The following is a 20,521-nucleotide window of genomic DNA, read 5'->3' as shown; positions in this document are numbered from 1 at the left end:
AGCATTTGGAGGATCATCTGGTCCACCTTGGCGGACACGAACAGCACTGACCTCGTTGCCCTTGTTGTGCTAGGCTTATTCTGACTGGGAAGCCAACCATGACCATTCACCCTGTCTCCCTGTGATAATGTTTCTCTGCCTGTGACTAGTTTGCATTGTTACTCGTGAAAGTGCCATGATGGGTCTGGTCCAGTCACGTTTAGAAATTTCATCCTTTTCACCACTGGCTTATTACCTTTCGGTCAGCACAGACAGCTGCCTCGGGGTCCCAGCTGGGAACACTGGCCTCAGTAAACATATTTCTTACTCTTATATGGTCTCTGGCTTGCTTGCCCTCATTCCCATCTGTCTGATGGCAGGTTGCCGATTTCCGACGTGGTCAGATCCCCATCATCAGGCAGGGAGGAGTCTGAGACGGACAGCCTGAATCCTAAGACAACTTCAGTGTCCTCACGTGGGTCATGCATTCAGAGATAATTACGGCCGTCCTGAGACTGAGCTTGAGGTGTTCTCAGAATTCAGTCTCTATGGGGGAAAGTCAGAATGCCCCCCGTGACTCACTCAAGCCCCCCCTTGAAGCTCCTTACTCCTGATCCCCATCCCTCCCCTTCTTTCCCCTTTCTTCCCCACCCATAATTTGACATGAGTTTAATGGGGTATAAATTTCTTTAATTCCATGATTAATACTAAAAATGAAAGTCCTTTGGCTTAAATTTGTGCTCAACTATAAACAGCTGACTTAAAACTTTCCCCCAAGAGCACATTTTGAGATAGGGATCTGATAGGAAAAAGAGAGCCACTTTATTTGAAATGGGAGGCGTGAAATATGTTTTTGGAGGAGGAGAGCGGAGAAAAGAGAAATTGGAGGTAGTGAGGGAATGCTTTGTCTCCTTATTTTACTTCGGGTTAGATGATAGGCTCCAGGGAGGAAACCCAAAAAAGTAACAGGAAAACAACGGAATAAAATCATAATTCCACGAAAAGCTCTCCCTGAGAAATAGATCATAATCTTCATCATAAAAATGCATATCATTTGACACTTGAAACTGCTGAAGTGACTAACAAAATCGAAGAACACAGTTATTTTTCTGGATGCATCTCTTTTTCCTTTTTTCAAAAATAGCTAATTGTGTGAACACTCATGATCCAGCAGTGAAATTGTCCTATTTGCTTAGAACATACCTAGCAAACGTGATTGTTTTGTTTTAAGGAAACTGATTTCGCTCAATGTACAATTCTAAAGTTGGTGTCTTTATTCAGACTGTAAAAATAATGCTGTGGAGGAAAAAACAGGTTACATTCTTTAGAAGTCAAAGTGTGCTACATGTCAAGAATTCGCTTTATTTGTAATATTCCACTTAGCAATTTCCCTTAGCAAAAAAAGAATAGGTTCGTTTTTCTATGCATCACATACTATTTTCCTTGTAGGCAGTCTTATAAGCTAGATAATTAGAAAGCCCAAAAATTTTAGTAAAATCTGTGCTCAGCCGAACTCCTGTTCATTTCCTTTTCATACAGCTGCTCCTTTACACTGAGCCCTCTGCCTCAGGCAGGCTGGTCGACTGTTTGTGCTCATACAACCTGGTTTCAGGTTCTCTTGTGTTCAAAAGCAGAGCATTGACCCTTAAACCCTCAAGGACAAGACACATTTTACAAAAAATAAAGAACTAGTTAGTCAAATTTGTCAGATGAGTAAAACAAATATAAACCTCATATCTTCTCTAGTTTTTTTTTTTTTTAAAAAAAAAAAGAACCTCCAAAGAAAATTCTTCTATAATTTCAGGTTATATTCTGCTATATTCTGCAAAAAAAAATTCTTTTTAGAGGGTTTTTTAATTTTTTATTTTATTTTATTTTTTTACAACTATGGACTATAAGAGTATCTTCTCCATGAATATTTCTAGCAACCATAGTACATGGAGAAAAACTAACAGGTACAACTCCACGATTATTTCAAAGTACGTCTCTTTGGTCTATAGTGAATTCATCAACTCCACTTGAGAGTGGTGATTTGCTAGCTTTTTGGAGTTTCAGTGGTGCATTTGGTTTCCTTAATTTCATGATACTCTCAGTTGTCCTTCAAATCAAACTTACGCATCGATACGTTTGAAAGACCATTTCGATTTGTTGTATTTTGACATTGGCAGTGGTGGGTGGAATGTGATGTGGTGATCAATAAACATCAAAAGCACATTATGGTATCACAAATCCAAGGGTGTGTGAGGGATTTTGCACACCTTGGATTGATATCATTTGAGCTTTCTCTTTATCATTCTGCAGTGGTGTTCAGGTACCACAAGTCTGGCTTTGTGGTTTGTTAAACCGGCCTGAATTAAAAACTCTGTAGGAGCAGGAGATAAGGGGTCCAGAAACCTGGTTCTCATCTCAGCTCTGTCTCCTACCTACCTTATGATCTCCCACTACATTCTGTACCTTTCTGCTCTAATTTCTTTTTTCTTTAAATTAGGTAATTAATCCTTAGTTAGCGCTATTACTTCCATATATATTGTGAGGGGCAAAAGTAAAAGCACAAGAAAAATATGAAGGTTTAGAGAATCTCATGATGTTTTAAAGTTGGCTGGTCCTTAGCAATTGTCTGGTCCAATCTTTTACCTTCCAGAAGGGTGAAAATGAGACCTGAGGAGGGGAAATGAGTTAGGCATGATGACATGGCTGAGTACTGTGATTTTAAGAAATTTGCCATGAAAATACATGAATAAAATGAAATAGCCAAAATCAGCCACTGGATTGGCCCCCAGTTATCAGTCTTGAAAGCTTACCTTATTTACAAAGAAAATGTAGTTATGAAATTATAAATATATAAAATGAGTCTACTCTTCAAACCAATGCAAGGGGTCTACTTGTATGCAAAATACCTATTTAGGGCAAGGAATTATACTAAATGCTGACGAGCCTGAGAAATCTCAATGGCAGACTTGGCCTGTTCTAGGGACGCCTGGGTGGCTCAGCGGTTGAGCATCGGCCTTCAGCTCAGGGCATGATCCTGGGGTCCTGGGATCGAGTTCCACATTGGGCTCCCCACAGGGAGCCTGCTTCTCCCTCTGCCTATGTTTCTGCCTCTCTTTGTGTCTCTCATGAATAAATAAATAAAATCTTAAAAAGAAAAAAAGAATTGGCCTGCTCTATTACATGAGTCTGCTGCCATTGTTGTCAAAAAAATAATTTTGGGTGTAGAATGTTATAGGTAATATGTGTGTTACCTGGTGACTGGTTTAATGGATAGAATGGTGTCCTTCTGAAAGATCTACCCTTGGGTTTTCATTTGAGTCTCACCAGGACATGTCCTTTAGTAAAAGGTGTGTATTATTTCATTCCAGTAGATGGTGACACAAGATTCCATGCTGAAGGCTGCCCTTGCCTCTCTTTGCCAGATTCATCGTCAGCAATGGCCTGCAGACCAAACGTGGGGTGTTTGAGATCATACTGGAGACCATGGACAGAGCCTTACCCGTGGTGACCAGGAACAGGGGGCTGAGACTGGACGAAGGGACCACGGGCCTGCTCTCCCCTGACATCCTCCAGCTGACCGACCCTGACACCCCAGCGGAGAACCTCACCTTCATGTTGGCCCAGCTCCCACAACACGGCCAGCTTTACCTGCGGGGGACAGTGCTGCTTCAACACAACTTCACCCAGCAGGACGTGGACAGCAGGAATGTGGCCTATAGGCACTTGGGAGGAGACTCCCAGGTGGACTGCTTTACGTTTGTGGCCACCGATAGTACGAACCAAGGCTTCGTTGTGGATGGGAGAGTGGGACAAGAACCTGTATCATTCACCATCCAGGCAAGTATGACAAAGCCACAGGTTCCTGGGACACATGTAGAGAAAACCACTTTCCTCCTTTCCTTCCTTCATTCAAATGTATGCTGTGCGAGGTGTGTCTCTGGCATGCCAGGCACTAAGCAAGGCACTGGGCATAGTAATATGGACAAGACAGGTGCAGTCCCTCCATGCAGGCTCTGACCAAGAGTCTGTGGCAGGACAGGTAGAAACAGAAAGCATGGGCTTTGGAGTCAGGCTTGACTAGGTTGGAATTTATTGGCCTGGTTTGCCATTTATTAGCTGTATGACCTTAAGAAGTCCTTTAACTCTTAGGATTTGACCTCCTGTCCTTAGAAAATTATGCTTTATGGCATTGTGATAAGAATAAAATCAGACTAGGTACTGCAGGCACTAGCATATTTCCTGAAATATATTAGATATTCAATATCTTGTAACTACTGTTGTAATACTTATTAGGACGATACCTCTTGGTCCACATCATCTGCTGGCATTTTAATGATTTTTGATGGAACACGTGAAAACGTACAAGGCAGCCTCAATATTACACGTGAAACAATGATGGGGAAACACTTGTAGCAGCTACAAGTGTTGGAGTATTAGGTCAGACCCATTTCAAGGAAAGCTTATTTCTTTCTTAAGAAGAGGGGAGTTTTATTATTTGCATTTAATAGGTGTTCACAAGTTCACAAGGTAAATAATTCGATCGAAACCATGTAAGACCCCCACTCCAGTCTTTCTGATCCCCCAATTCTGTGCCCTTCCTCTGGCACTACTCTGCCACAGTTGTGTTGTCTATTAGGATGATTTGGGGAGGGCATAATGTGTTTTTCCTTTTTTAGTCAGAACACATTAAGCACATTCTGTTTCTTATACCCTTGAATCCACTCTCTTGAATGTAGTTTATCTTGTTCTACACACTTCTACCAACTGTAGAAAAGATAAATCTGAGTGTCACTGAAGGATGCCTTCTGATTATGTAAATAATCATAATTTTCCTGTGCTCTTTAGTCTCTGTATTGGTGAGCATTTTCCAGAGGAACATCACAAATAGGATGTATATAGAGAAAGAGAAGTAAAAAAGAAAGAGAGATTTATTTTCAGGAATTGGCTCACCATTTGGGGTCTGACATGTCCAAAACCTGCAAGGCAGGCCAGCAGAATGGAAATCCCAGGAGGAATGGATGTTTGTTGCAATCCTGAAGGCAGTCTGGAGGTAGAATTGCTTCCTATCTAGGGGACTTCAGTCTTCTCTCTTAAAGTCTTCAACTGATTGGACAAGGCCCACCCACACTATGCAGTGTTATCTGCGTTACTCAAAGTCAACTGACTGAAGTGCTGATCACAACTAAAAGATACCTTCACAACAATATCTAGCCTGCTGTTTGACCAAACGATGAGCATCATAGCCAGCAAAGTTGACACATAAAATTAACCATCACTGTCTCTAGGTGAACTCTAGTAGAAAGGTAGGGAAGAATGATAACATAGAGTGGATGCTGATATCATTGACACAGTATGAAAGAAATACTTTGTATATAGTAAAATTATGTGGTTTTTTCAATTATATGTTTTGTTATTTGTCTCATCCCACTCTTCAATCTAGTAGTATGTTTTTTTCCTGACTCTTGACTCCCCAGACTAGGTAGAAAAATGTCATTGTACTGTCTAACCAGTAATACTTTTCTTGATCTATTTGGCTGCAAATTTGTGGGAGTTATACGTTGTAAGTACAGGCATATGGGTTCCAGAGTAGAGAAGGAAAAGGGAGAATTTAGAAGAAATATCAAACTTAAATGAGGCCTGACCCAACACCAACACTCATATTACAGAGCAGTTATTGTAAGAGAGTGATCTCTTGGAAGTTGCAGAATTTACTGATAGGAAAATGTGGATAGAAGTTGTAAAGGTTCTTTTTCATCCAAAGTACAAGGTTTTCTTGTATTTTCATAAAATACAATTATGTATAGACAAGGAAAGCCTCAAGCTTTTTTCCATAATTCCTCCAAATTTTCTAGTCTTTCTTAGCAGAGAGGTCAGGTAGTTTAGGAAGTAAGTGACTGCTGCCCCTCAGTCTCTTGCCTTCAGGAGCTTCTTTGGTAAGGCAGTATAAAGTCTACCACCACTGAAAAATGAGTTGGTCCAGAAAAATCTACCAACTGTGAGTATACTACTGTTATGGTCTCAGCCTCAGTGGGACTGAGGGCAAAGCCAGTAGGCTTCACAAGTGTAAAACACAGTTGTGTTTCACTGATACCAGTGTGCACAACCTGACATTCCTGTTGTAGGGAATCATGTCTATCTGACCAGGATACTGCACCTTGCCACAGTGATTCTTTTACTCTTCTCTAAGTGGGGACAGGGCTGGCGGTGAGGGAGAAAGGACCAGTGCCACTGCTTCCTATGGTTTACACATGTCTGAGACGATTTTCAGTGAATCCAATACAAGTCTTCAAAGGATGTAGTCTTCTTTTTTTAAAAAAAAGTGCCTTGGACGCCAATATTTTAAAATGCTTCTGATATACTAAGCCAGAAGACCTGTTTTTGAAGAAGCCAGAAATTTAATGAGATTAGGGAAGTGTGACCAGAGACACTACAGAGAACCACGTTACCAGGGTTTTTATTTTAAAAATATTTTTAAAAATATATTTAAAATATATTAAATATATATATATTTTTAGAAAGAAACCAGAAGTGTAATGATATTCAGGCAAGTGTGACCAAAGACACAAGAGGGAACCATGTAACTAAAGTTTTTATTTTTAAAATATTTTTAAAAATAGGGCAGCCCCGGTGGTGCAGCGGTTTAGCGCCGCCTGCAGCCCAGGGCATGATCCTGGAGACCCTGGATCGAGTCCCACGTCAGGCTCTCTGCATGGAGCCTGCTTCTCCCTCTGCCTGTGTCTCTGCCTCTCTCTCTCTCTGTGTCTCTATGAATAAATAAATAAAAAAAATCTTAAAAAAAATATTTTTAAAAATATACTTTATTTTTATTTTGTTTTATTTTATATGTATTAAAATATTTTTAAAGTATTCTTGAAAATATATTTTTTAAACAAATGATCACAACAGGCATTTATTCCTTTTGTAACACTTTTGTTTTTAAGGAAAATACAACATAAAAAAACTCCACACCTGCACTCAGCGTGTTATAATTCTGAGGATTTCTTTCATAGTTCCAAGTATTGTTATTTTTCCTCAGCTGCCATTCACCATCCCTCTTACTGGCCATCATACTTGAAGGAGCTTCTCCCCCAAAAGGCTATGATAACTATTTGACTCCCCACCTCCCACCCAATTGCACAACTCTGAGGTTGCCATCCACAGTTTATAGGAGAGGAGAATGGCTGTAACTTTTGAAAATTGTTATTGCTTTTTTTGTTTGTAAAATAATTGTTTATTGTAAATAATCTTATAAGATACAGAAAGGGACCAGAAAAAAGTCTTTCCCAATCATACCACTCAAAGATAACTAATTTTGGTGACTTCTTTTCATTTTTTTATTCTGTGCAATTAAAACTGGGAGGATATTATATGTACAATCAAGCATATTGTCTGTCTCCAGTCTTGATTATTTTATGAAAATCTAATGTCATTAGATCTTTCTTGAAAACATAATTTTTCAAGGCTGAATGGCCCTCAGTGTTAGGTAGAGATGATTTATAAATCCCGTGTTGCCCTTTTAATTTTATGGATTTTTTTATTAATTGTATTTAGTAAAAACATACATATATATACCCATACACATTCTTTGTACGCATCTAATTATTTCTGCAGGACATACTAAAAAAAGTGAAATTTTTGGATCAGAGTATATATACATTTTACATATATGTATACGCATGCATGTACAAATTTGTCTCCAGAAAATTTTCACTGATTTGAACCCCTATCAGCAAAATATAAAAAAGTGTTTTCCTCCAAACGGTTACCAACATGTTGTATGATTATTTTTGTTAGTAAAAAAGAACCTTGCCAATCTGAGAGGGAAAGAAATATTTGATTGTTACAAAACTCCATATAGAAATACATAACTAAGCCTGATATTTTCCCCACCCCAAAACAAATGAACAGGTTTGTGTAAATGCTCCCAGAATTTTGTCTATTTATGTGTGAACATATGGATGAACAAAAATGATATTATAGTCATCTCTTGTTCTGCAAGTTACTGGTTTTTGGTTTTGTTTTTTTTTACCAGTTAACACTAAGTTGTGGAAATTCTCTATTTTCAGTTCCTCCTACCTCAATTTTTTTTTAAATAGGTGGATAACAGTTTATTTCATCCTATACAAAAATATATACATAATCTTGTCAGGGCACTTACTCTTTACTTAGCTAAGGTGAACCCAGATTTATAATGGTATCATTTTTGGGCAAATGAAGTTAAGAATTGAATGATTAGGAGTAAAGGGAATGGACACCATGTTACTGTGCCTATTTTCCAGTATCAGTAGTAAACGGTGCTTATCCATGCTGACCTGCTTCTTCCCTAACTTCCATTTGCAAGATGGACCAAGCTTCATACCGTACCTGACTGCAACCCCTTGTGATGTTTGAACCCATATGCCTCTTGCATTCATGAGTAATCCCACCTCCACTATCTTTGTAAATTGAGTCTACCTGTTTAGTTACCTGGTTCTCATCCTTAGTGAAACAAATATGTAAATGCCTATACTTGCTTTTCATTTTTCTCCTACTGAAGTATTTCTGTTTTTTAATTTTGTTTTTGTTTTGTTTTGTTTTGTTTTTAAGAGAGAGACAGAAACAGGGGAGGGACAGGGAGAGGAACAGAAAGACTTCTTAAGCAGGTTCCATGCTCAGCACAGAGCTGACTCAGGGCTCAATCTCACCATCCTGAGATCAAGAGTTGGACGCTTAACCAACTGAGCCACCCAGGCACCCCAGTATTTCTGTTTTTAATTTAACGTTTATGGCATTTGAACAAAGCAGTGCCCCAAAAATGTTCAATGCATTTGTGATGTATATCCTTATGTATATCTTTATAACCTTATTTCTGTATACCACTAAACACTGGGAACATGGGAGGATCTTCCTCTGGAGCTAATGTTAAGTTTTCAATACAATTTTTTTGTAAGACTTCATTTATTTATTTATAAGAGACACACAGAGAGAGGCAGAGACATAGGCAAAGGGAGAAGAAGCCTCCCTGAGGGGAGCTTGATGCAGGACTCCTTCCCAACACCCCAGGATCACGCCCTGAACCAAAGGCAGTCACTCAACCACTGAGCACCCAGGTGCCCCTGCAATACAATTCTTGGGTCAATTTTAATGTATTCATTCAACAAATATTCCCTGAGCTGCTCTTAGGGTTCAGGCACAGTGCCAGGTGCACAGAATAGAGAGAGGAGGAGGGGTGGAGACATAATGTCTGCCATCAGAGAGCTTGTGTCCTAATAGAAGAGTCAGACAATGAACAATTAACAAAGCTGGGTCAGAATTTACAATAGAAAGTCAGCCTCTATTTCAGCCATTGTGATATTTACTGAGTATTCTGTGAACAAGCCAGCCGTTAGCAGAAATGAACAAATGAGGAGGATAAAGAATCTGAAATTTGGGCTAGATTATCATTGTGAACCATTAAGACCCTCTCTCTGGTGATTAGAGGTGAGAAACCTTTGTATAAGATTGTATGTAATTATTGACTATCCAGGTTGACCAGTTGGACAAAACAGCCCCCCACATCACACATTTGCATTCCCCTTCTCAAGTGGTGCTCCTGAAAAATGGCTGTTACGGGATTTACCTCACTTCCCATGTGCTGAAGGCATCGGACCCTGACACCAATGACGATCTGATCATCTTTAAGATTTTACGAGGCCCCCAACATGGACATCTGGAGAACACAACCACAGGTACTGCCTTCCTTAATCCTTATAATTGCTCGCTTTAAAGTACCCTGTAGCTGGCAAGGCTAGAGAGTAATTGAATTAAGTATAGGCCCATTTGGTAAACACTCCCCAGGGCTTACCGATAGATGCAGTTTATAAATCAATATTGGTGCAAAAGAGAGTTTGAGGTTGAGCTTTCCTAAATTCATCTTGAGTGGAAGAATCAAATACTGATACGCAGCTGTGTATTGTTAACAATTCTTTTTAACAGCCAGATTGTAATATATTCAGAAGAACACACAGTGTCAGGACCAATTTCATATTTGTGACTAATTTTTTTTTCTATTAGTAATTCTAAGTGATGTCAGTTTAAAAAAATTGGGAGGAGTATGATGGCTTCTCGGGACTGTATATTATTTCTGCTTTTTGAAGACAATGATCAAAATACATCACTAAAAAGGATGGCACAGAATTAGAGATTTTATTACTGTATCTTCCTACTCTCCCTCTATTTTTATATTTTCTTTAAGGCACAATATTTCTGAGCCAATTTAAGTTTAAAAGCCTAATTTAAGTTTATTGCATAGGAGTTTTAAGATACTTGCAATAACGTTAATTTCTTAAAAATATATAGTTTGGCTGTTTTTAAAGCTGTGCTTAAAATAAAATAACCATATAATTTATCAGCTTTTATTTAATATTTTGTTTGATTCCTGTGAAATTCATTCATTTCTTTTTTGTAGGTGAATTTATCCATGAGAAATTTGTCCAAAAGGACTTAAACAGTAAGACCATTCTTTACGTCATAAACCCATCTTTGGATGTGAATTCAGATATCATGGAATTCCAAATCATGGACCCCACAGGGAACTCTGCTACTCCTCAAATGTAAATTATTTTGCTTATTCAGTGGTCCTGTTTATAATGTCCCGAATATATCTAGTTATGAATGTGAAATATTGTTTTTCAAGCAGAATCCAAAGATAAATTGATAGGCCATTTCAGAAGCCATAGAACCAATTTTGGAGAAAGAATTTTCTTTCTAATGTGTGATCATGGGAAAGCCAGCAGCCTCATAGGGTATGGGGATATTAAAAAGTTAAATTATAGAGTGCTGGATAATTCATATTACTTACGTAAATACATACACCTTTGCACACAGAGTGGTTTCTGTCTTGACAATTCACTCACATCCAGGACTGGGCTTGCAAGCTCATGTACAAATCATGCAGCAAGAGGTCACTCTAGGACTGCGTTAGTAACCAGTCTTCTAAAATACCTACAGCAGGAAAAATGGGGCAGTCAGGAAGGGTTAGCAAAATATCTCTTCCCTCCAAAGAAACCCAAAAAACGAAATGATTACTTGTGACTGTGCCTGTTAGTTAATAAAACGATCACAGGTAAGATGAAGATCGTGTAAAGGGGAAAATAGACTTGGAGAAATACTAAGTGACACTTTGAAATCGTAGAAAATGTAGAACCAGACCATCCTAATATTTCTGACTGAGCCCCTGTTCTAAACTTCTCTTGAATGTAGACCTTGAATAATTTACCAGCTATCAGATAATCACAGAAATGTTAGAGTCCAATTCTTGTGCTATGTTTTTCTTTTGAAATTTAACACCCTTCCCAGTCACCTCATAGAAAAGTTGCTCATTTATCCTAATTTCGGTATTTGCCATAACCTGGTCAAGCCACACATCATCATAAGCGAGTACAGCCCCTTTATGGGCCTTTCATGACATGATATGGACAAAGAAGAAAAAAGCAAATTCACCTCTGTTCTCTCCATTCTTACTTTCTCTGACTAAATTATAGTTCCAACACTTGCCAGCAGAGGTCTCTATAGTCATTGTTAGAAAAATGCATCCTCTTAGCAAAATTCATTGAGTCCTGCCTCCATTTGGCCTGATAACAGATAATACCTGGCCCAGATTCATAACCTTCACAGATTTTTATCAAGTGGCTATTATGTGCCAGGTTCACAGTACTAGATGCTGGGGAAATAGGCATGAACAAGGAAGACCTGGGCCTTGACAGTAAAATATAATCATAAGTTTATAAAACTAAAATGGAAGACCACCACCCATTAAACTGATCTTATTCAAGAGAAATGATTCCTTGGCATTACAATCTTTATATAAAATTTATTGCCTAATTGCAATTTCAGACAAATGTCTTCCAATTCCCAAGAAAATGAAAAAAAAAAAAAACTCTGCTCCAAAATCATTAATAAATTGATTACATTTTTAATAATTCAACTAAAGAACGGGACTATTGACCAGACTTGTTTTTGACCTAATGCTGACCACTGCTCCTCTACCTATGAACATAGCATGGTTGACAGGAATTTTTCTCTCCCTCAGTGGTGCTAGATTGATACTGCTTCAACTGCACACCCTTTTTATTCCTCATCGTTACCAAAGATGTTGCTTTTGAAGATGGTTTATGTTTTTAAATAATTCTCAGATTCATAGGAGAATCACAGAGGAATTTATAGCCTTAATTAAGGCTATTTTAAATAGACTCCTCCTTCTGTGATACAACTTTCATGTACCTGAAGATATTTGTAATTCAGCTTGAAATGATTGGAACCAGTGGAAGGAGATGATGCAAATATGCCTACTAAGGGTTAACTCAGAAGTTATTTTGATTTGATTCTGATATATATTGTTTTCTTTGGAGTGGTAGGGGGAGATAGATATTACTCAGCACTTACCTTCATAATTTCTTAATGGTATAGTTGTCCCTAACCTCATTTGTAAGTAGATGGTTTTTGGAACAAGAAACCCATTATTTCTGTAAGAAACAATAATGTGAATAGTCACCTTTCCAAAACAGCCCGTAAGAACCTAGTTACATGTACTGTATATGTTATAGGTATTTGCAACACAATTGTTTTCTACTCCATTTCTTTTTTTTTTTTTTTTAAGATTTTACTGATTTATTTGAGAGAGAGAGAGAGAGAGCACACAAGCTGGGGGAGGGGCAAAGGGAGAGGAAGAAGCAGACTCCGATGCAGGACTTGATCCCAAGACCCCAGAATCATGACCTGAGCTGAAGGCAGACACTTAACGGACTGAGCTACCCAGGCACCCCTCTACTCTGTTTCATTGCTCTTCACAACCACCAATGAGTTAGGTACCACCATAATCCAGAATTTATAGGCAAGAAAACTGAAGCATGGAGATAGGAGGTGACCTTTCTAGGCTCATGCAACTAATTCTGGGATTCAGGCCCAGGAAAGGTGGCCCTAGAGTCCACCATTTTCCTTATTGCACTAAGGAACTTCTTGCCCACTCTTAACCAGTCAACTCAACTGGCCTATCAGGAAAGGAGCAGCAGACTTATCTCCCTTCTTTCTCTCTAGTCATTGGCCACCCAAGAAAGGAGGAATACATACTCTTCAAGGACATTAGGTTTCGGGGTTTTTTTTAAAGTAGTGAATTACAGATATCGATATTAATGTGCCTCCATGTCCAACACACGGGGACACTGGGAATTATGGTATAGATAACAAACAATAGGCCACTGGACTTAGAGCCGAAGAACAGGACTCTAGCTTTGGGTCTGCCATTGACCTAGGTGACTGTGCAAGCCTTAGTTATCTCTTCTGTCAGATGAGGGCGATACCACAATTTGTTTGGAGAAACAAATGAGATAAAACATGTGAGCACATCTTATATATTTAAAGTCCTTGACAAATGTAACTTGCAGTGGTGATTGCTGTTGTTCATTCATATGAGTAGAAGATTGACGGTTTGAAGGGGTATCCCGGAGACATTTGGTGGCCCATCTCTAATTGGAAATCGATTCTGGAATGATTCACAAAGTAAACAGTCAACATGCTTTTTAATCAATAAGCTTTATGTAATTTTATGTTCTTGTTTAGTTTAGGATTAATGGATTAATATTACGTGTATTTAGAGGGCTGAAAACCTTCTGTAATAAAGCTAAAGGGAATATTGGGTACAATCTGGAGAGAAAGGAGGCTCTTTTAAAAACCAAGAAGGACTCCTGTTTAGAATCTTGATTGATAGTAAGTTTTTGCTACTAAAATGTTGCTATCGCAGCATTTCTATAGAATATCAGTTCTGAAGGGTCAATAGATATTCCATTAGAAAAGGTGTTAGGAAATCTTGATTTAATCAAGTTGTTGCTAGCTAGCTAGCTTGCTTGCATGCTGTTTAAGTGCATCACATCCCAGAATCATGGAGATGCTTGTATGGAGTGGGAATCTCTGAGATGGAGATATAGTACGTGGCATATCTCAATTTGATTTGCCTCTAGAACAATCACCACCCTACCCCAGAATAGCTCATGGGAGAAATTTTTCATGGAATACATTTGGGAGACATTTTATTGTAAATAGAAGTTATTTTATAACACTGAAATTCATGGAAATTTGCATAAAGATTTAAATTTGGCTAAGTGCCTAAATTTCAGGCACTGTGCTAGGTGCTTTCACATATGTTGTCTAATTTAATCTACAAAATACAGTCCTCTGAGGGTGATAAGGAAATCAGGCTCAAAGCATTTAAGTAATTGGCCAGAAGTCACGAAATGAATGAATGGCAGATCTGAAAGTGAATCCTGACCTCATGACTTCAAAGTGGGCGCTCATCTTATTGGCTCGTGCCTTGGCATGACTCACTCACATGACGTCGTATCTGTTCTCTAGCCCTGTTCCAGTCTCAAAATAGTGTGCAGAGCTCCCAAACTCAGCTACATAGGACTCACACTGGTCCTCAAAAATGCCTGTGCAGATCACAGAATGCAGCCAACTTCTGACCAAGGCAGTTTATTCACACATCTTCTACATTGACCTCTTTACTGTGCCCACTGGAAAAAAAAAAAGTGAACTTCAAAAGAAAAGTTGACCCGTGGTGAAATTCTTCATCACTGGGTTGCTTCTCCTGCTGCTGCACGATTCCAAGGACTGATTCTTCTCCTCCCTCTGGCTACCTTTATTCATTCCTGCCTTTGAAAGAGAAGGGACAAAAGAAATCAAACAGTAAAGGAATTTGTAACAGGCCAACTCAGCAATGTTTTAGCAACTTTTATGAAACACCTTGCAGGGGAAGAGGTTGAAACCATTGGTGAAGTAAAGCTTTCATGTTACCTGCAAGCCAGAAGTTAAAGTATTTGTCTCTGGATAGATCTAAAAAATCACAGAGTAAGGGAAGGGAATTGGCACTTATTAAGCACCCACTGTGTACAGGTGCTTTATACATATTAACGAATTTTAATTTTCATCATTTGACATGAGTATAATTCTCATTTTAAAACTGATGAAAACTGAGGCCTCAGGAGACTGGGTAACTGACCAGAATCACACACTAATAAATGGTTGCAAGATGTGTCTAACTCCAAAGCTCTTGTTTTGGATACTCAGAGTGCTGCCTCCTGGCTAAACACTGTTTTCCCATTACCACGAGGGAAAGACAAAATGGAAAACACAGGTGTTCATAGCATGAGATTATGGAGATTAATAACATCCTCTTTGAATTGATAAGCCTTAGAATACCCAGAAAAATATTTTTTAGCCTTTCAATTTTCTTAAGTCATATGCTACTTGATTATACATGAAGATCTAGTTGGAAGAATAATTAGTCACAATTTTACTTCTATAAAACTTTCAGTGAGAAACTCAAAATACTTAATGAGTATTCATTAAGGCTCATTTAACCCCTTTGAAGTATAGACTCATCATCATTTACACTTTGTGAAGTGAGGAAACTGAGGCATAGAGCAGCTAAGTGCCTTTTTCACACGCACTTGTTAACCTAGATTAATGTCCCAAATCTCAAACTAGGGTTTGAATCCTAAGTGTTTCTTTCAGTTAATTGTTCATTCATATGACTCAAGTAGCTACAAAATGAAATATCAGAAAGTATATATGTATATATATATATATATATAATTTTTATTCTTATTTTTATTTTTTTACAGCAGCACTGTTGACAATTTGGGCCAGGTAATTTCTTTGTCGTGGACTGGGAGGCAAGCCAAGGGCAGGTAGAGTGTCCTGTGCATTGCAGGATGTTTACAGCATCTCTGGTCTCTACCCACAAAATGCCATTATCACCCTCTTCCCAGTTGTGACAATCAAAGCTGTATCTAGACGTTGCCAAAAGTTGAGAATCATGCACATATCTTAGAAAATACCATACATATGTATTAAGCAATCATGCTTTATGGTCAAATACTCTTTTATCAGCGCCATCTTTCTCAATACTCTAATAAAGTACAATAATAGCCAAAGAATCCAGAGTAAGAGCTGGAAAGAACATGTGAGGATCATTTATCCTAACATTTTTTTCAAATGTTGTGAAATATGATGTTGATAGGGCTGGGGAGACGAAAGGTTCTGGTGGTCAATTTAGCTTGGGAAACAGTGGGTAAACAAGTTCCCTTCATTCATTGAACAAATATCTATCAAGCACTTACTGTCAGCCACTCTCCAAGGGACATGGGAATATATCAGTGAACCAAAGACTTCTGTGTACTTGGGAGCATGCTTCATATCTAAATAAATTAAATAGTATATTCTACATGATACTGCTTTGGAAAATGAAAAAGTTGGATGGGATAAGGGGACTCACAGGTGCTGGAATTTAGGGATGGATTGCAATTTTAAATTGGGTGTTTAAATGGCTTTTCTTATATTCATAGCAAAAGTTAGAGAAACATCAACAAAATGGTAGCTGAGAATCAACCGATTATGTGAAATCTACAATAAAAGTGTAGTATATCTAATATTATTACTTATAAATTATGTCCTATACATTCTTAAAATCAGTATTAAACACACACACGTGCGCGCACGCACACACCTCTTCCCTCCAGAGTCCATTGTTAAAATATTTATAACCATGTCACTGCTTATATGAATAAATAAAATATAGCAAGGAAAAATGTAAATTTAAAATATATGCTAAAGGAAAACAAATGAAAAGGCATAAAAATGGAGACAAGAAACAAAGCAACACAGTCTTCTTGTGCCACACTTTGAGATTGTGTTGTGCGTGGCAGAGGGACCAGAGGTCCTGTGATCTCCAACCCAGTTTAATCTCCACTGACCAATCCTATGTCTTCCGTTCACAGTAGTGGCTTTTGGGAATTCAAATTCAGTTTCCTCATTAAATAAATTTTTCTATTGTAATAAGTATCCCACAGTCACTGAGGGAGGAGTTTCTTGAGGATGACTTACCTCTGAGGATGAGTTACCTCTAAGGGACATTTGGAAATTTCTAGAAATAGTTTTATTTTCTTAAGATTTTATTTATTTGAAAGAAAGGGAGAGCACAAGCAAAGTGAGGGGCAGAGAGAGAAGCAGACTCCCTGCTGAGTAGAGAGCCCAATGCTGGACTCGATCCCAGGACCCCAGGATCATGACCTGAGCTGAAGGCAGACGCTTAACCAACTGAGCCACCCAGGCATCCCTGGAAACAGTTTTAATTTGGAGGGGCTGATGTGATTGCATCTAGTGGGCAGAGGAGAGGGATGATGCTAACCATCTTGCAATGCACAGGATAGCCTCAGCAACAAAGAACTGTCTGGTCCCAAGGTCAGTAGTGTCCAGGTTGAAAAACCATGACCTAGGGGCTCAAGGAGTTCTCACTTCTTGCTAAATGACTTGAAATGATCGCCATATGGGTTTGACATAAAGTATGTCCAGGAACTTCATTTCTGATCTTAGATTGAGCTTTGCCCAATGGTGACAAGAAAAGGAAGGAATCATTAAAATGTGAAGACTCGACTCAAGTCTTGTCTACATGACCCCTTCACATTCAGAGCTTTCAAAATTTCTCTCATGGTCTCCTGCATCTGGTTGTCTGTATGATGCCCAGCGAACAGCTGTGTGACTTCATGCAGGGGGAATTCCTAAGTGATTGACTACATCTCTTTTCTTCTAGGTGTTTGCATAGAATTTAAGCTACAAGCCTCAGCAACAGAAAGATCTCAAATTCAGTACTGCAAAACCCAAACACATTCAAAACATGTGTTGCACATATCCTGTCGGTGTGCATGTGCTTTGTGATTTAAATATTTTTCCGAAAAATATATAGCATGACTTAGTTTCATGGCTTTTCAATAGATCTTTATTATTTGTAGGTAGGAATTTTAAAACAAGAAACTAGAACATTGTGTAATGACAACTTTATCCTGTAAGCAATATGCCGCATTCTAATTGTGCATCAGGGAAATGCATGCACTTTCCCAAACACCAAAGCCCTTTATGGTTTGAAACTGAACAGCACTCTCCATGGTCCCTTTATGGATCCAGATCAGCAATCAAATTGCATTTAGCTTTAGCCTTGAGGTCACCTGGATCTGCAGAGTGACAATGATGAATTTTTGCTTGTCATGGTTCCCATTAGCAGTGGATGGATGGATGGATCCTCAGGAGATTGGATGTTGAAACTCATTTAAACCTTAGTGAGACTTAGCTGAAATCCACCCATCTTTATCTATTCCATTCATTCCCACTGCTCTTCTTTCCTTTCTGTTTCATCTCTCTGTCCTTTCCCCTAATCCGTCTTGTTGATTTTTTTCTCCCTTCTCACTTAGCGGGGTCCTGAAGGAATTCTTTGCCACATGTTATTTTTATTGGCATTTATAATAGCCTTGTCGCTTGTTATCTTGTGATTCTTTAAGCATAGCCATTTATGTCTTTATTTCTTGACTGCTCCATGCCAGATTTGAATTCAGTTACAGCAAAGACCCACGAGTATCCCAGTATTTCTAATATGAGGATTCTGTTTTCATGTCGAAATTTTATGAAGCCCAGCATGCCAGTAACAATAAATTTCATATGTATCGATTGAATAAACATGTATGTTCATAGAGATTCATGAACCTCTACCGTAATTCCATGCCCCCAAACTACCTTGCCTCACTGGCCCCTGGTCCTTGGATTAAGAGAAAGAGAGTGCATTTGAGTTTATCTTGCTGGTGCACATAGAGTATATGACTGTGACACATGATTGGTACAAAGACATCAAGTGGATAGTAAGGGATAAACATACTCTCTAATATGAATGGTCTCCACGAAAGCCTGGAGAACCTTGTGAAACCCGTGCCCTACATGGCAGTACCCAGAATTTCTAGTTGTGTGAGGAAAATATTGTAAAAAATGTATTAAGAAATCTAGAAGACAGAGCCTACATCTGAGTGGAAGATTGGGAAAACAGTAAGACAACCACTGAGAGTTTTGCCAATGTAGAAATAAAGGAAAATGAGAGAAACAAAAGTAACAAGAAGTGTATTGGATGATCATAGTGAAGATTGCTTGTGTCTTATACAATCATGTCTCTGATTTTCTCTGGTTTTCTGAAAAAGAGAAAAAAAGTTTCTCTATTATGAGGAGTAGACAGTTTCCATCTGATGTTGGGCTTGCTAAATCTACTGTGGGAAAAACACCACCCCCTATTTATCAGGTTATTCAGTTGTATAGCTGCATGCAAGCTACATGTCGGTTGGCCCTTTTATATGCACAGAAGAAGGAACAGATTATGATTGTAAAACCCATGCACATTGTAATTCCTAGGCATATCCTGAAAGGTAACCAGTTATTAAAACTGAACCCAAGTTCAGAGATGATCTGTGTCTGGAACCTTCTTGATGTACCAGCAAAGGCCAAAAAAATAAGAGAGAAGATTGCTTTATCAATATCCTTTCCAGAAATAAATGTTCCCTTGAATTTTATCACTGCTGGTTCCTTCAGAGCATTCACATTGGAGTCCCTCTGGCAGGCTTTTAACCTTGGTTTCTGCATTTGTAAAACAGAATTCTAATACTTACTCTTTCTACCTCACAGCATTGTTGTAAGCATCCGATGAGATTGTTAGTAAAAGTTCTTTTTGAACTAAAATGTACCAAATAAGCATAAGGAATTTTTAGCAGTGGTGTAGGCTGATGAACCACTTCTGTCACCATGATATGAGCCAGTGGTTCAATCTCCTACCAAGCAGAGGATCCCTACAGGCATTTACCAAAATGTTTTTCCTTTTCTTTTCCTTTCATTTACAGTTTGGAGCTGAAATGGTCTCATATTGAGTGGTCACAGACGGAATTTGAGGTCTGCGAGAGTGTGGGCATGTTGCCCTTGGAAATTACCAGAAGGGGATATTCCATGGACTCAGCCTTCGTGAGTGTAAAGGTAACAAGTCAAAAATGTAAACTGTTGGGCTAAAATTTGGGTTGCTGTTTGGTGCCTTTGATTATTTTCTTAAAAAGAAAACGAGAGTAACAAAGGAAATTTCAATTTGCTGAATCATCGCCTTATTTTAGAGATTTTACATCTAATGTTTTCTGTCCTTTCACCCTTGATCTAGCTTAATTAGTTTCTAGATGAGATATTTCAGACTCACTTTTTAGTTTTTACATCTGGTCATTGAGCCTTGAAGCTTGACTTTACAGGGAGATAAATCCAACCTGGTGACCTCGGGCCAAACTCTGTTTTGGAAAAGAAAGTGTGTATGCAAGACATCCTGTGAGGTCTCCAGAGCATAGTGCAGCCCCCAGATGGCTTTCTCTTAGTATGCCACCAGGATCACTTCCTGTGGTCCAGGGGATGAGGGAAATCAAGGGGCAAACTTATCTTAAGAGTCACCCAAGTTAAAATTAAGAGAGCATATATCAACCCAGGCCTCCGAAATATAAAGAAAATTCAGTAATCACTTTAAAATTAGTCAACTGGTTATTCCTTTCCATTGGCATGGACCAGGGAGCACAACCTATGGCTTCCAGAATTGAAGGATTTTTTTGGGAATTGCTATCATAGTAACACTTCAAGAGAATGACAGCTTGAAAGCTTTTATGAACTAACAGTAGTGAACGAGCCTTGAAGACTCCACTCCTCA

General features: G+C 38.6%; 1 protein-coding gene across 7 annotated transcripts in view; it reads left to right on the top strand.

Annotated features, from left to right (window-relative positions):
• The window catches only part of FREM1 (FRAS1 related extracellular matrix 1), a 165,256-nt gene that overhangs the window by 115,803 nt on the left and 28,932 nt on the right, over window positions 1–20,521 (top strand). For 5 of the 7 annotated variants that reach the window (XR_012037985.1, XM_072841396.1, XM_072841398.1 and 2 more), the window contains exons 25-28: window positions 3,393–3,807; window positions 9,476–9,677; window positions 10,397–10,541; window positions 19,689–19,818. Coding sequence is in view for 6 of the 7 variants with exons in the window: in XM_072841396.1 (XP_072697497.1) it covers window positions 3,393–3,807; window positions 9,476–9,677; window positions 10,397–10,541; window positions 19,689–19,818 (892 nt within the window). In the remaining variant the exon portion in view is untranslated. Of the gene's footprint in view, window positions 1–3,338; window positions 3,808–9,475; window positions 9,678–10,396; window positions 10,542–19,688; window positions 19,819–20,521 lie in introns of those variants that run through there. The other 2 variants (XM_072841402.1, XM_072841400.1) reach the window with 2 other exon arrangements.

Source organism: Canis lupus, chromosome 10, assembly GCF_048164855.1.
Source record: "Canis lupus baileyi chromosome 10, mCanLup2.hap1, whole genome shotgun sequence".
NCBI classification, from domain to species: domain Eukaryota; kingdom Metazoa; phylum Chordata; class Mammalia; order Carnivora; family Canidae; genus Canis; species Canis lupus.
The sequence above is the reverse complement of the archived record's forward strand: the minus strand, read 5'-3'. Positions and strand labels throughout refer to the sequence as shown.